This window comes from Mus pahari, chromosome 12 (genome assembly GCF_900095145.1).
Source record: "Mus pahari chromosome 12, PAHARI_EIJ_v1.1, whole genome shotgun sequence".
Lineage (NCBI taxonomy): Eukaryota > Metazoa > Chordata > Mammalia > Rodentia > Muridae > Mus > Mus pahari.
In genome coordinates this window covers 86379759-86397164 of record NC_034601.1, presented here as the reverse complement: position 1 = coordinate 86397164, position 17406 = coordinate 86379759, and the positions used below count along the sequence as shown (strand labels likewise).

Here is a 17406-nt window from a genome sequence, read left to right as displayed (position 1 = left end):
CGAAGTTCTAGGAGATAATTCAGTAGTGTTAACTTGGTGCCAGAGACAGCCAAGGACTTGTCAGTGTTTCATGTGAAGCAGTAGGAGCTGGCAGCTAAGGTCCAGAGGCCTGGGTGTGGACAGAGTCAGGCTCACATGAACACAGTCAGGAAGCCTCCAGGGGACTGGCAAGATCCCAGAGGAGAAATCAGTGTTTTCCAGGGAGAGGACACTGAGCAGGGTATATATCACCCTGACACACCGTCCCCTCATGGGGACCATGACTGCCCTGTAAGTCAGAACCCCTCATACTGGCCTGAGCACTGGGGGGTCACAGTTCCAGGAAGTGCAGTGGATTTCCAAGACTCCTACCTGGTCCAGCATGCATGAGTGTCTTCCCCAGCCAATGCTACCCCTCCTTGGCTCTTTGCATGGCCAGCCTGCATGAGTCTAGCTGATCTGGTTCCAGGCTTGGGAACTTTTTCTTTCAAGGGAGGAAGACACAGTAGGGCTAGGAGATGGCTGAGTGGTGGCCACAGGATCACTTCCTGAGGCTCTTCATACCTCACCCCTGCTCCGAAGCCACCACGGTGATGTCAGGCTAGTGATCTCTTCTCTGATCTGAGAAAGCTTGCTTCTTTGTTCCCAGAAACCATGAGATATTGCCCAAAGTCCTCTAAGTTCCCTGTCATGTTAGAGCTCGATAAAGTAATGGACCAGACCCAGTCTGTGCCCTAAACTCTATCAACCCCAAAAGCACCACCAGGAGCTTTAAGGATGAGGAGCAGTGGTACTCTCCTGTCCCGGGCTCCAGGGCTTTCTGAATATGACACTTACGTGTGTGCCTTGTGCTACATGGGGAGCCTCTGAATGATGGGGCATGAATGATGTAGGAGCATTTTTTAAAAAAGGCTTCTACCCAGAGCTAAAGATAAGTAAATAAAAGCTCCCTGCAGAACATTTGGCCTTTAAGATTAATTAGTCAATTAAAAAATTACGTTTGTTTAAAGCCACCTTGGGAATGTTGTTGGCTGAGTTTCCAGGCCAGGGTGTTCGAGCCACTGCAGTAAACAGGTTGGCGAGACGGGACAAGGGACCCTGTCTGTAGGACTCACAGGGTGGTGCTGTTACTGTCTCCGTTCGTTTCCTTCACCAATTGAGAAATGAAAAGGCAGGGAGCCCTCCAGGTGGGCAGCCGTGGGGGAAGTCTCAAACGCAACAGACAAGAATCAGCCCACAGAGAAAGACGTTTGTCAGAGGTGAGGAAAGACCCAGCAAGGCACAGAGAGACGGACAGACCTGCTGCAGAACAAGCAAGGAGGCTTCTTAGTCTAGCGACAGAGACTGGCTGGTGTCCCTGTTCCTTGTGTGTCCTTATCTGCCCCATCTCTCTAACTTATCACTATGCACAGGGGCCAATAAAATAAACACCCAGAGCTGACCCCCAGAGCAAGCCAGGCTCCTAGGTAATTAGTTCATGGAGACTCCCTTCCAATCTTTCCCATACTGGACCTGTCTCACCACAGACTCCCTGCAAGAAAAACCCACAAGACTTCCTTATTTCCTGAGATTGAAGATGGTCTTCTCATCCTTTCTGTGGGTCACCCCTGTCCACGCTTGCCACCCTCGGAATCTTGCTGCCAGATGCTTCCTCCCCCTGGTCTCCTGTCCTTCTGCCTCCTGTCACCTGCTTCTGAGATATACCCCAATCTTTCCCTTGAGTGACTGATGTCTGCAAGGAATTATTTATCCAAGGGCTGTGTGGCTATCCTTTTGGCATCAGCTCAGGATCAGGCAAGGATGTCCAGCCCCATGACCTTGCGGGTCGTGACCCATGAACTCGGTTCCCCCTCCTGCCTTCCTGTCTCATCCATCCCTTCCCACACTTGGTACTTTGCTTCCCGTGGTTCTAGAGTGAGACTGTAGTTGCTTTTTCTTCTCACCTTTGTTGAGTATCACATCCTTGTGTTCTGTGGCTTCGTTGTTATTCTTTTAGGATGTTGTCTGTGTTTCTCGGGCTCTGTAGTTATCAACCCCCAAACCCTTCTCTCCAGCTCCTCTGTACAAACTATTCTCCTCCAAAGTCTTCTTTTGAAGCCACTGACCCTTGAAGTCTCAGGTTAAAGTGTCAAGATCAGAGACAGGCGCCAACCACATTACCTTATAAGGCAGCATATGACCTTAGGATATGCTACCCAGACTGTCCTCTTATGAGGCAGTCACAGAAAATATAGTCTAGTACCTGGGAGACATCATGCAGTTCATTCTGTCCCTCCTCCATGATAGCCATATAGACCAATAGAACCTATAGATCAATACATGCCAAGCATGTTACCAGAAGTAATTGGAGCATGTAACCTCTACACACAGAATGTGGATGAAGCTAGTGCCTTTTGGGGGATTCCTCCGTGGAACCCCGAAAGGTGGTGCTGCTGAACATGACTGAGCCACGTGAGCCCTCAGCTCCTGCACACCTCAGTCAGGTACTATGTAAACCTCAGACCTTAGCAGTTGACTTATCTCAAGTTTGAGATTTGTAAGCATAGTTAAAAATCCCACAACCGTCATCGATCCACCAGCAAACTCTCCATATGTTCAATATAAGTTAAAGAAAAGTTTAGAATGATCTGGATGAAGAAAAGAATGCAGTTTAGTTACTCTAAGTTACTTTAAAGTTTCGTTTGTTTCCCAGAGCTTTATAGGTTGGTTCTGCACTGAAACTGCCTCCCTACTTTGTCTCTTTCGTTGGCTTCAAGTGCATGAGAGGAGGCCTGTCCATTCCTTCCCATCCCCTCCCTTCCCCAAGGGATCACCAGAGACACTTTGTAGACATGGCGTAGATTCTGTAGAATAAGGGAGAATGCTTCAAGAGCCAGGTCCTGGTCCTTTAAAATGCAAATGACTCTGTGGTGGCCACTGGAGCTGGAAAGGCCTGCCAGTGACCTGAACCAAGGGAGCATGTGATTTAGTAGCACTTACCCCTCACCAGGGAGGGTGGCCAGGTCTGGATGATTCTCTGGTGTCTTGGGAAGAATGTGTAGAAAGGTCTCGTACAGAATCAGAAACTGGTCCTAGCTCCCAGAAAGCGCACGAAGCTGCTATGTGTGGTTGTCTCCACCAGAAGAGCTCTGCCTTTGTACCTCCATGTTGTTTCCATACAGATCATGGCATATACCATACTCCCATAGCCACCCCAAACTGTCTGTAGGTTGCTTTCATAAGGCTCGTGTTTTTGCAGTCATTTTCAACAGCTACAATAGCAGGGTAAATGCCAGAAAGCAGTCTTCCTGTGCAGGAATTTGTGACAAAGATAGCTCAAAAGGAATGAAGTGGGCATTGAATTGCTCGCCAAAATTAAATGTAAAATATGTAATTTATTAAAAACCCTGAGCCCTTCTATCAGGATGAGTAGCAAAGATTCCTAGGTAGTGATCGTCTAAGCAGCCAGGGGTAGACATACGTATGCAGTGCTGGCTCCACCACCACCCCATTGTCCCGCATCCCCAGAAATGTCCAAGGTCAGCATTTCCCAAGGTCACCTCCCACGGGAGGGGGCTTTAGTATCACAGTGTGTGACCGGTAGCTGATAAGGAAATGTTGGCATAGACTCTCATGAAAGCAAACAAGACCGGCGTATCTACCGAGGCAGTGTGTTTGTGACCATACTAATCACCGTGCAGGCAAACATCCCAAATGCTTGGCCAAGGATTAGGCTCAGTCTGGTGGTTGTGATTTCCAAGGGAGGGTGGAACATGATTATTCGTCTTTCCAAGGATTTTATGAATAAAGAGCTTCCAAACATTAGTTCTAGTGTGGTGTTTAGTGTTTTCCCCAGTCACGCTTTATGACCGATGCTTTTCTGGGTGGCAGTTGACAAACTCATAGCTCTCTGGTCCTTCTGCCTATGTTCTTCCACCTCAGCCCCAGTAGGTCCCTCTAGAACCTTCCATACCAGACAGTTATAATTTTATAGGTATGACTACCTAGTCTGGCTAGCATTCCTGATCTTTGAGAATTCTTATAAGAGTAGTGGAAATCTTTCTGAGATGGCCTTTTCTGATGCGAGCATGTGTGTGAGTGTCCTGGGACCTTGTCAAAACTCAGGCTTTAGCCTTTAAGTCCAGGCTAAGAGCCTGCATTCCCAACCCTCAGGCGTGTCTTTGGTTGATGATCCATGGAACGCACTTTGAGAAGCAGCGATCCAGGACACATTCCTGTGATAGCCCCACTTTTATTTGGTAATTGGGCCTTTGCTGGTGTGTCTATCTATCACTGAGCCAGGTGGGAAACCTCACTTGCTGGTTTTTCTTCCTAAAATGATTTCTGTAATGAAGCTCTGGCTAACCACTTTTTGAAAACTAGATATTATTACACTTTATGTATTGGGGGGGGGGTCATGGATGTGTTGGAAGTGTGTGTGCACACGGCACACAAGTGGAAGTCAGAGGACAGCTTAGTAGTGTTGACACTCTCCTTCTGCCATGCAGGTCCCGGGAATCAAACTCGGGTCACAAGACGTGGAAGCAAGCCCCTTTGCCCACTGAGCTATCTCACTGAGTTCTTCCCAACCCCCAGTTTTAGAAAGAAAACTGCAGCAGGTTGACGATCTGTTTTCAAAATGTTCCCAGAGATGTAAGACAGAATTTAGTTGTAAGTTGATCGCAGTTACAGATTTCATTCCCACATGCCGTTCCCAACTCTAGAAAAGCTGAAGGCCACAGAATGCAAACATGCCCCCGAGAGGAGCGAGTAACAGCAGAGATTTAAAAAGGAAAACTGCCTAGCTCCCTGAAGCCCCGGAGGGTAGGGTTTCACAGACCACACGAGTTGTGATGCTTCCAGCCAAACAGACTGATCAAATTAGGCCTTTCTGCGTTGGATTTCGTGCTGTCCTCTTTGGATGGGAACATTGGAAGGGGGCGCACACTGCGCAGCATAGTGGGATCCTTTGAAAGCTGATTCATCAGATCGCCTGTTTAAAATAAGGTTAAATGATTTGCTTAAAGAGAGGCCCCAAATAATTGTACAGCTCTGTCCTCCAAGTGAGAGGTCCATGGCTGTCCCCCGGTGTCTGCAGTCCCCTGGTGTCGCCAGAAGCAAGCCTCCTGGAGTGTACTAGGCTACAGCTTTCAGGGCCTCTAGAGTGGCGTTGGAGACACTGAACTGAGCCCATCCACCAACCAAGGAAGTCTTGTTTTTAAACTCATTTAACATTTGTTCTGACAAAGGGTCTCATCCTGTAGCCCAGACTGATCTTGAACTTAGGGCAATCCTCCTGCCTCAGCCTCCCAAGTACCAGTATGCCCAGGTCTTTTGGAGACAGCATCTCGTGTAATCCAGAATAGTCTCAAATAGTCTATGTAATCAAGGAAGACTCTCAGCTGATTCTCCTGCCTCTACTTCCCAAGTGCTGGCATCACAGATGTGAGCCACCACGCCTGGATCCCAGTTTAGAAACAGCCCTGTTACAGAATTTGATGTAGCAAAAGCGCCCATATATCCATGGTTAATAAGAATGAGAAAGCAATGTTTCTGGGATATATTTATGAAAGAAAATTGAAGTGGTGTAAACGCCTAGTTATTGGTGACAGAACCTACACTGAGAGCCTAGAGCTGCAGTCACTAAGTTTGTAAATGTGGTGAGAGTCCATAGCACAAGTGACATGGTGCATAAATACTTAGAAATAATTGGCACACACTTGCACTCAGGATCGCTGCTAATGTGTTCTAAGATGATCATTTCAGAAAGTTTTGGATTTTTTTAATGCAATTCATTTTAGAGAGATACTAAGTCTTCTTAGAAAATGAGAAAGGGGCCTTTTGCCTAGAAAAACAACTAGACCAATTAAGACCAACAATATAAATGGATACGATTATCAAGGGGGAATGAAGGAAAGTCCAGGGAAGCAGCTCACTGAAGCATAAGAAAGCAGTTCTCATCCCTAAGAGGAGTGCAGAAAACAGGAGCATTAGTGTCACCACCCAGTGGGGTTGGGGTGACCCCAGGCAAGAATCCATGCCTTCATGCCCATCGTGGGCTCTGGCATGGACGAGTTCTGAAGATGCTGAAAGCGTAGACTCCAGTAGTGAGCCAGGCTGTGAAAGAGAAGCTGTCCTGTGATCTTAATTTCTCATCGTCTCAGGAAAAGGCATTAGGAGAGTCAGCAGGAGGGGCTGGAGAGATGGTGGGCTGGTGAAGTGCTTGCCGGTCACAGAGACCTGAGTGAACCCAAGTTTCCATGTCTGCACTTGGTGACATGTGCCTCATCAGCTGAGCTAAATCAGCGAGCCTCAGATGAGCCCCAGTGATACAGTGACAAAAGCAGTTTCATACAGCAAGGTGAATGGATGACAGCTGAGGTCAATATCCAAGGTTGGCCTCTCTAGCCTCTACATGCATGTATAGCTACATATCTGTAATATATGTGTAACACACACACGTACACACATTCATACACACACACACACACACACACACACACACACACACACCACAGAATCAGCAAGCAAGGTCTAGAAGAATCTTCCAATGAGAGTCTTCAGCTAAATGGAGGAGAGTATTTTAGAAAAGTAAAATATACAACTACATGAAATATGCACATTGCAATGTATAGGTAAAACCCAAGTTGATTTTTTTTATCGCTTTTGAATTTTTATTCAGTATTTATTCTAAGAAACAAATCTGTCATAGAAATAATTGGTTTTTAGTCCATGTATCTGTTTTTTACAGATTTACCTTATGAGCCTCCCAGGAGATCAGCCTGGACCGGCCACAGCCACCCCACCCCTCAGACCAAAGGTACAGGCTCAGTCCAGCCTTGATCTGCATGTCCCAAGGCAGGGGTCACTACAGCCAGGATAAAATGTAACCTCAGTGGTTGATCTGTGGTCTTTACAGCACAAAGAGGGCTCCTTCTATTCATGATGAAACACATGCAATGTTTAAGCATAGAAAGTCTTTTTGTTTGAGATGCAACCTACGTTTATAAGGAAAAGAAATGGATGTAATGGTAACTCTCATTGTAGACAAAGGTGGTTCCAGGAGATGTTTACATACTGATGAGCTAATTGCTGATTTCCTTTGCTTTGGCTCTGCTTGGCTTTACATCTTCCCTGGCACTTCCCTGCACACCCGTAGCCCATTCCATTCTCCTTCCTAAGCTAGCTCAAGTTTCTTTTTATTGTGTTTAAAAGCCATGGCCACATTAGATTGTTTAAATCATTGGAACACTTTAGAATGTTTATATTTGATTTCATTAGAGGGGGCAGTTTCTTCTTACCACAAATGCTTCTTGTTGTAGAATAAGATTGCCATCTTGACAGTTAATTGATTATAAAGTGAATGACATCGAAGATGCATGGCTGGATCTGAATTGCTGCTAACTGTCTCTTTTTTAATTCTTGGATTTTTCAGCTGCTCAGCCGTCTCCCTCTGCAGTGCCCAAAACTGAAGACCAGCGTCCTCAGTTAGGTGTGTTTCAGAAACCATCTTGTGAACCCTAAAAAAATAAGGGGGCTACAGGCTCAGACAGGAGTTTCTAAAGTGTGTCCCCCTTAAAATGAACTTCATATCTGTCATGTATGTAAAATGAGGTCTAGACTAGTAGCTGCTCAGTTGGAAGGATTTTACCAAAATCCTGAGATTTTACTAAAACTTCTCTAAAGCCTTTAAGTTGAACATGGGCAAAAACCACTCTTTGCATGAAGACTGAGCCTTAGGGAGCTGTAAATTCTGTTACTGTGACTACCCATGGTGTGCCTCCTAATGCCTGTCAAGTCTGTTGACTCTAAGGTGGAAAGACAGTGGGATGCTGACCTTGAACATCCTGGCTCTTATGGCCCCACGTATAACTTTGTCCCAGTTAGATCCTGGGTTATAGGGACTGTGGTTGGTGGTGGGAATATCAGACCTCAAGTTTTTCTACCAACTATGATGCTTCCAGCAAGAAACTCTCCTGAGGTCCTGTGTAATATCTTACCTCATGTGGGAGGTAAAGGCAGGAATTTTTACTTCTGTGCACATAGTTCTGTCTAGCCACCTGACTCATTTTTTTCTACCCTAGATCCTTACCAGATCCTGGGACCCACCAGTAGCCGCCTTGCTAATCCAGGTGAGTTGTCACTTGTGATCTGCTGCTCAACAGTTACTTTTGAATCTGGGACAGTTTCAGAAACTTGTACCGATGAGAAACCTCTCCACCTTGAGAAACTTGGCTTTCAGCTCTCATCTCACTGGACTGTTTTATTTGCCTTCATAGAAAGAATGGATCAGGTTATAGGTTTCGATGTGAGTTTAACCTAATTGAATTTATAGTGTTTCTCTAGGGTCAGTGCACCAAAGTTACAGCCTGAGTTTGGCTTAGTAACTTAGTAACTCTGTGTATTGGCTAGCTCTAGAGGCTGGAAATCTGAGGCCAGTGGGAGGAGGCTTCTGAGCTGTGAGGAAGGGTCTGCTCACGGCCTTCTGAGCTGTGAGGAAGGGTCTGCTCATGGCCTTCTGAGCTGTGAGGATCTGCTCATGTCCTCCTGAGCTGTGAGGAAGGGTCTGCTCATGTCCTCCTGAGCTGTGAGGAAGGGTCTGCTCATGGCCTTTCTCCTTGACTTCTGGATGGCCTGTGCTTCCTTTATTGTCTTTACTCTCTATGCTGCTATGTCCAGACGTGTGTGTGTGTGTGTGTGTGTGTGTGTGTGTGTGTGTGTGTGTGTGTGTATGTGTGTGTGTTTGCTCATATATGTGAAACTAAAGGATAACCTTTGGTTTTAGGGTATCAGTCCACCCACAGTCCATCCACAATGCCACACTATATACCCCTTTTGTTTTTAAAGACAGGCTGTCTAGTGTCTGGAATTCTGCAAGCCGCCTGTCCAGTGAACCCGGGCACCCATCTGTGTCTGCCTCACGACACGCCAGTGTTTGGCTTTTAAAACTCTGGGTTTTGAAGATCAGGTTCAGACATCTCAGGCTTTTCCAGTCACACTGGACTATGGGCCTCTTTGGTGGGCCTAGTCTGTTTTGATCACCTCTGAAATACTTGTCTCTAAAACAAGGATTACTAGGAGCTACTGGGGATTCAGCTTTCAATGTATGAATTTTAGGGGACAGGACCCGACCTATTACCAAGGAGATTCAGTAACTGGTGTTTTAAAGAGATAATCTAATGGCCGTCAGGGACCAGTTGTGGTCTCCATGAGGATGTCTCTCTGAGTCAGATGCAGGGCGAAAGCGGGCTCTTTGTACATACCTGACCAAGACCCTTCTTCACCTGTCCTCACAGGTCGGTGGGTGCCAGCTAGCTTGCTCTGTTTGTTAGTTTTCAGATCAGAACCAGCTGTGCTACACTGGCAGGAATCCTAGGGTGCCATGGCATCTGCTTCGTATTCTCAGCTGTAAATCTGATGCCAAGATGTCACGGCCATGCTGTAAGAACAGCCTGGAATTTCTGCCTCACAAACCCCAAGCCAAACAGGACTTGGAAAACAGAAAAATTCAGATGCTCTCATCGTGTGCGTCCCCACGAGAGAATCCACACTCTGGGAACGTGAAATACCATCATTGTTGAGCAACCGAGCCTGCCATGAAATTGTGATTATTGCTGATTAATTCAGTAAACGTGTTCTGAACAGCCCTGTAAGCGAGGAGGCTGTTTTCCTCCCTCGCTTTAGCCCAGTGCACACTCTGGGTACCAGCACCTTGCTGATTTGTCAGTTCATCCCTGGGGTGACATGAAACAGTTCACACAGGCACTTGTCACCTAGTGGAGAGAAGGGTACAGCACACACAATACTCCACAGCCCATGGAATCACTCAGTGGCCAGGACTTCCAAGCAGCCCCCGTTGGTGCTTCTCTCAGTCGCCCATTGGTGACTGTGAGGTTGCCGTTCTGATACCCATCTTGGCTATGAGGCTATGGAGACTGTCCCATGCACAAGAGTGCTCACTGTGTGGTTTCAAGGACCGAGTTTGAATCCCCAACACAGAATCAAAGTCAGATATGTAGAATGAATGTGTATTTCTAGTCCTCCTATTGCAAGAAGCGATGCAGAGATGGGAGAATCCCCAGGAGCTCACTGGGACAACTTGGCATAAATAGCTGTGAAGAACAGATGCCTCAGACAGAGTGCAAGGCAAGATGGACACCCGATGTTATTTCTTTCATTTCCTCAAGTGTGTCTGCACACGTGTGTGCATTCACGTATGCACACACATGAAGATTTTGCACGGCTGCTTTTGGCGGTGGTAATAAGTAGGCTTTGGAAAAGCTGGTCTGGCAGCAACGTTCGGGTTTGATTATAAAGACGCACTTGGAGGCTCCAGGCTCTGGGAACGCCAGCCTAGGCTGTGAAATAGCAAGCTGGAAGCCTGCACTCCATGCAGCACCCACGCATAGGGCATGATTATGCCTGAGATTCCCACCAGGCCTTGCATGGCCCAGAGCATTGTCATTTCCATCCTCTAGAAGAGGAGTCAGGGGCCCTGGGGTGTCAAGGAGCTTTCCCGGGTCACACTCAAATAGAGAGGAGGCTGAGTCTAGGACCTGAGTCCTCAGAAGTCTGATCTCGTTTTTTTTTTCTACACTTCTGGAAGATGAGTTTGACGGGAGGAGGGAAGCTTTGAGAAACATGAGCCGTGGGTCCTTTTACTTAGTTGTACAGCTGTTGAGGCCGGAGGGATGAGCCTGAGGAAGAGGAGGGAGAGGAGTGGGGAAAGAGCACAAGGCTTAAGAGCAAGAAGAGGTAGAGAAAGAAGGAAGGAAACCAGCTGCTTCAGGCAAACTAGAACTCACGGGAAGAGAATGAAAGGGGCTGGCTCTACATTTCGTAGATCCATGAACAATTCATAATTGTAGGCTTTTGTTCACCGGATACTGGAGCCTCTATTTTCATAAAACAAGCTCTCAAAACCATAAATGACCACATAGATCCTGACACAGTAACAGTGCGGAACTTCCATACTCTGTTCTCGTGTTTAGATATTTCTCCCAAACTGAAACCAAGACAAGACACTGCAGAATTGAAATGTACTATAGATGAACTGGAATGTGTGTGTGTGTGTGTGTGTGTGTGCAAAATAATAGAAAGGGAACACACTATCGGTTTTTTTTTTTTTTTCTGAGCATCATGTGGAAACTTCTTCAAAATCTTTTTGTCCATATTTAATGAAAAGACTTTTATTATACAATATTATTTTTTAAAAAAAAAAAAACTGTAGGCAGATGTGCCATGTGAGTTCGTGGGCACCATGTTTATGTAGACACCCTTAAAAGCCAGAAGAAGGTGCCGGGTCTCATTGAACTGAAGTTGTGGGTGGCTGTGAGCTGTCCTAGCATGACTGAGGGCGAACCAGCCAATTCCTTTAATGACTGAGTCACTTATCAAAACCTGTACTGCATATGCATGCACAAGCTGATGTCAGTACTCGGGCATCCCAACATCTCCACTCCAAGTATGCATCTGATGTGTGCTTTGAACGCTTATCCCTCCTGCTGAGAAAGGTGTGTCCCGGCATCCCTACCTCATGAATCAGTGAGGAGCCACTAGGTCCTCTACATTCCATCAGAATCGCTGAGCTCCTGGAATGGACTCCAAGTTCCTTCCTGTGGAACAGCCTTCCTTGAGTTCTGTCCGGTGGCCAGGCATTCTTTAAGATGCATCCAGCTCCTTGCAAAGGGAGAGAGAACCATTTCAGAGAAGATTTGCCAGTTGTTAGGACATGATAACTTGTTACTTCAAGCTAGTGCTCAATAGTTTGTAAGCCCAAGAGAGGACAGCCTAAGAAGGATCAGCAGGCTGTGTAGGCATGTGTAGTACCTGTGTAGGCATGTGTAGTACCTGGCCAGAGGTCTGGCCTATGTCGGACAAAGAGTATCAGCCTGAAGTTTGACCTCTGTTGACCTTGGCATAGAGGTCCATCCGATCCCACACCCCTGTTTTCTAAGCACTCCAGTGAGTTAAACATGATTTTGCGGGGATTAAACACACTGTCACATGTGAGCATTCACTGTCATGCCTAGCCCCAGTGAGCTTCAGGATGGATGTCCAGCCCTGAGAACAAGCCCACTCCTTCTACCTCACCAGTGTGGTGGTCCTGGTTAGTCAACTGTTTTCGGCTACTTCCTGCCTGTCGGCGAGAAAGACTGACTCTGCAGTCACAGACAAGCCACCGTGCCTACCTGGTATCTACATGGCCTCTGCGCATCCAGACTCCAGTTCTCACATTTGCACGGCAAGAGGTTAAGGCCCTGAGCTGTCTCCCAGCCACAACACTGTTTTCACTGGTTTGACTGGTGACGACCCCCCTGAACCCTCAGTATACGTTGTGTCAGGGTTCTAACTCTGTATTCCCAGTGCTCCCCACCACACGGCGAACGTTACGGTCCAGGCGGCCGTGGCAATGTAATAAATGGCCTTTGAACTGTTGGCAAACAGTAGCTCGTTTAACTCACCTGGGGATGATTCCCCAGAACCCACCCTCAGAATCCTCGAGAACTCTTGGTTCAGTGAGGACGTGTGTGGCCTAAATGACTTAGAGATTGACCAACTGCTGCTGTTGATATGGAGTTTTACCTAAGCATTTGTTGGTTTTCACAGCGACTTTCATTTTCACATTTGGAGGCCAGTGGATTTTGCTTTTAGAGATCTTCTGGGGAGGCTTGGCAGGCTTGACCTGAGCCCTGTGTTTTCCTAGCTAATAAGTAAAGTAAAACAGCCCAGGGCAGCGTGAGCTCATCTGTCCTCCAAGCTTTGAGCTCCCTGCCATGAGTGGAGGGATCACATGTTTTCTGGCTCTTCAGAAGCAAGGGAGACAGGAGACTCCTCCCCCACCCCAGCCCCAGCCCCCCTCCTACACATGCTCATAAGGGAAGTGGCTGAGGGACAGACTCCCAAAGATGATGCCAATGTTTGAACAGATACCAAGTGTTATTTGTTCTGTGTATTTGTACGAAATCTGTAGGGTGGCTCGCTCGCTATGGGAGGAAGCTGACACTAAATATTTATTTTCCAGCAACTGTCCATGTTTGGAGTGAAGCATATGTTAGACTGTTAAATCCAAAACCCACAGCTTCTCCTATTCCCAGGTCATCTGTGGAATCCTTTTCTCAAGTTTTAATCCTCTGGTTACAATATATATACCAAAACCATATGGTTCTCTTGTTCCATCCTTTATATTTTCCAATGCATATTAATGAGATGTTGGCGGCAACAGCCCTCGATTGAGAATGGCTTGTATGCGTAGCTCTGCAACAGCACAGGCCGCCATTCCGACAAGCTACAAGCTGTTAATACATCACAAATGTGTCGCTTGACTGCAAACAACCCTTTCCATAACATCATCAAAAGAGGCTGACCTTTCTCACGGTGCTGTTACATGGGCGGATCCACAGACATAGCATTTCTATGTAGCCTGCCTAGAAACAAGGACTGGGCAGTATACAGAGGGGAGCCTGGTGGGAAGGGTTCAGAGAAAGTGAATTCATAGCTGAGTTTTACATTCTATCAATTCCCTGAATAAGTGACAGTCAAAGATAATGTGATCATTGATCATATCTATCATATTACTTATCATAACATAAAAGATCATTATCTTTCTGGTGATGAGCCCAAGGCACTGTGCTTCCCTAGAGTCTTGGAAGAGAGATCTGCCTCCCACTCACTTTAAAACTAAAATGCATGCCTTATAACGTTGTTTCTCTTAGTACCCACTCAGGGCACAAACAGTAGACAGAACTGGAGTGTCCCTCTGTCCATCTGGCCTGTAGTATCTGGATATGGAGATGTGTTTGTCCAGCCAAGGGTTGCTCTCTGGAGAAGTGGGAAGTCTGGGGCTAAGCAGAGCAGCACAAGAGAAGCCTGGTGCAGAGCCTGCCTATTCCCTGTATAAACCCAAGATCCCTTGGAACCGTGTAGCATGGTGGCTAAAATGATATGCTTAGACTTTTCTCTGAGAAAACACGAGAGTTGGAGACATGGTTCAGGTGCTTGTGTTGTAAACACTAGGAGCTGAGTTTGAGCTCCAGAACCTGGGTCAAAGAGAAGAAAACAAGCAAGAGAACAAATACAAAGTCCTCAGTGTGATTGTGAACAATGATAACCCCAGTGGTGTGGGCATGCAGGCAGGTGGATCTCTGCGCTCAGGGGCCAGGCAGCCTGGGCTAATGGTAAACCCCAAGCCATAACAAGAGCCTGTCTTAAAAAACAAAATGGGCAACAGAACCAAATTTCTTTCTTACCTTTACACGCATGTGTGTGTGTGTGTGTGTGTGTGTGTACACAAACAAGTATACACATATGTACACAGATACACAAGCACAGATATCCACACCCATACATCAACATACATGAACTAGCACACACATGTGTACACACACACACACATGAACAAGTATACACACATACACACACACACAAGCACATATATCCACACCCACAGACATCTACGCACATAAACAAGCACACACATGTGTACACACACAGACACACATACTGCTCATTCTGACTGAGCCAGGGTCTCTTTGATTCCAAAGAGTTCCACCCGTAGCCTGTTGTCTTTTAGAAGCACTGTGGCACATGGGTTTCTGTCGTGGTGCATTTGGCCCAGGACTGGGAATGGGTGATCCTAGTTTGAAGCAGAGCCAGTTCTTTTTCCAAACTTCCTCATTTGGAGTGGTTTAATTCTGTCCTAGGAAAAGTTCTGACAGAGCTGCCATCTGAGCACCTGCCAGATCTTATGTTAGAAATAACAGTGTTTACTTCCACGCTCTATTTGCTTTTCCATAGACTCGTAGGTGTTCGTTTCCTAAATCTGACTTCTGTTATTTCACTTTACCCAGCCAATATAAATGGCGGCAAGCCATTATTGCCATCCACAGAATGGCCTTTTCCGCCTCACAAAACGGGAAAAAGTAGCTCATTCATTCCCCTGAAAACAGGGTGACCTAGGTACTCTTTGAAGGATTCCAAAGCAGAAGGAAACATGCTGAACTTTGCCCTATGTGTTCTCTCTCTCTCTCTCTCTCTCTCTCTCTCTCTCTCTCTCTCTCTCTCTCTCTCTNTGTGTGTGTGTGTGTGTATGTGTGTGTGTGTGTGTACGGAGAAGTTGGGTCTATGAAGCCAATATGAGAGCGATCAGGGACTGCCACATAAGGTCAAATGTCCTAGAAGTGGAGGCAGAGATAAGGTCGCCCAAGTGTTGGCTCCTTAAGGGTCCATTCTTAGGAGGAAGCAGCACTGGGCACGAGGAATGCTGAGGAGCCTCCCAGCCTTCAGGAAGCTGAGCCATTGTGTGCCAGCCTGGTTTCTAAGCATCTGCGGGACACAGGCAGCATTCAGAATCAGTGTGTCCTGTAGTCCTCTTCATCAGTGTGGCCTGGAATGCCTGGGGGTGGAGCATTTCCTGTCCAGCCAAGGTTTGCTCTCCAGATAAATGAGGAGCTAAGAGTTAAAGGTCACAACAGCCCAGGGGCAGAGATTTGGGGCTGGGGTTGGGAATCAGACCTGGTCAGGAGGTCTACCATTGAGGAGCGAACCTCCTGACCTTGCTTCTCACTGGCTTTGTGTCCCTCCCGATCATTAGGTAGTGGCCAGATCCAGCTGTGGCAGTTCCTGCTCGAACTCCTGTCTGACAGCTCCAACTCCAACTGCATCACCTGGGAAGGCACCAACGGGGAGTTCAAGATGACAGACCCAGACGAGGTGGCTCGGCGCTGGGGGGAGCGGAAGAGCAAGCCCAACATGAACTATGATAAGCTCAGCCGCGCCCTCCGTTACTACTACGACAAAAACATCATGACCAAGGTGCATGGGAAGCGCTACGCCTACAAGTTTGACTTCCACGGGATTGCCCAGGCCCTGCAGCCCCACCCTCCCGAGTCGTCCCTGTACAAGTACCCTTCCGACCTGCCATATATGGGCTCCTATCACGCCCACCCCCAGAAGATGAACTTTGTGGCTCCCCACCCTCCAGCCCTCCCAGTCACATCTTCCAGCTTCTTTGCTACCCCAAACCCATACTGGAATTCACCGACGGGGGGCATCTACCCGAACACTAGGCTCCCAGCCAGCCATATGCCCTCTCACTTGGGCACCTACTACTAGAGACCAGATGGAGGCCTTTCCCAACAGTGTACAATCGCCTAGCAGTCGCCACAAACTCAGAGAACACAAATCAAAAGTGCCTCATGAGGAATGGAAATGGTTGGCCAGAACTGGGGAAGGAAGCCGGGGGGGAAAAAAAAACCAAAGACTCGCAGGGGAGGGTGGGTGCCACCCAAGTATTACTACAGAAATAGGAGAAGCTCAAAATATACTGTACATGGACATATAACCTGTGGTCCATCCTTGTCAAAGACATTGTATGTAGAAAAGCTTGACTGATAAGAACAACTGCCCAAGGAAGTGACCTTAAGTAGTGTACAAACTGTAGAGTGTGGGACCTTGCTTGTACCTACCAGGATCCAGTGAAAGCAATAGAACAGTAACAGACTTAGCCTAACACCATGTATGATGTCATTTGAAGGGAAACTACCTGTGTTTAAAAATAGAAACCATATCAAAACCAAAGAAGAAGACAAAAAAAGATGGCGGGCCCCTCCACAGACCACAATGGCTGTGGACTTTCTTGGCTGGCATTTGCTTGTTTTCTTGGAAATCAGATTCATTCCATTTGATAGAGAGTTGCCAGCTCTGTCAAACTGTGAAGATGACCCAGGGTCTCATCTCCTTTTCAGTATTAATGGGAAATGTAAGCTACGTGGTGGGTAGGGGATGTGCATGTTGTTGTGAGTATGAGATTGTAGGAGAGGGACTGAAATGGTGGAAGAAGTAGAAGAGGGGTTGGGGGAGGGAGTGAAGGAGGAGGAGGGAGAGGAAGATTAGGAGGGAGAAGAGGAGAAGCGGGAGAATAAGGGGGAGAGGAGGAGGGAGAGAAGGAGGAGGGAGAGAAGAGGAGGAAGAGGAGGAGGAACAGAGGAGGAAAGGAAAAGAAGGCAGCTGCTCAAGCCACCACAGCTGAATTTAGGACATCTTGGGACCAAAGAGCGTGAGTTGAGAGAGATGTTTGATGCTGTACAGCAGTGTTGTAAGGACACACATTGGTGGAGGACTGGGGGCAGCAGTATTCAGAACCAAAATGTCTCTTTGTGGAAAGAAAATCATAACTGGAATTGTCTGATATTTTTTAACAGAAAATCAGAACCTCAGCATTCGGTGAAGGCTTTTGTCCTTCACGGGAACAGTTGAGAGGTGACCTTGGTAGCCACCATGGTCAGAGACCACACAGGCATTGTGGGTAGGTGGGCTCCAGTTTTCCTTAATGAGTCGCGAACGCTGTGCGTTCGTCAGAACGAAGTCTACAAGTCAATGGGTTTTTTCTTTTTATATAATAATTATATAACTTATGCATTTATACACTACGAGTTGACCTCGGCCAGC

The 17406-nt window shown here is 47.0% G+C and overlaps 1 protein-coding gene across 4 annotated transcripts in view; it reads left to right on the top strand.

Moving 5' to 3' along the window:
• Erg (ETS transcription factor ERG) overlaps positions 1–16531 on the top strand; it is a 102004-nt gene extending 85473 nt beyond the window's left edge. For 2 of the 4 annotated variants that reach the window (XM_029544706.1, XM_029544704.1), the window contains 3 exons: positions 7394–7450; positions 8043–8090; positions 15551–16347. In XM_029544706.1, the coding sequence (XP_029400566.1) occupies positions 7394–7450; positions 8043–8090; positions 15551–16071 (626 nt within the window). In that variant the 3' untranslated portion in view covers positions 16072–16347. Of the gene's footprint in view, positions 1–6709; positions 6779–7393; positions 7451–8042; positions 8091–15550 lie in introns of all 4 variants that reach the window. The other 2 variants (XM_021208955.1, XM_029544705.1) reach the window with 2 other exon arrangements.
• The last annotated feature ends 875 nt before the right edge of the window (positions 16532–17406 follow it).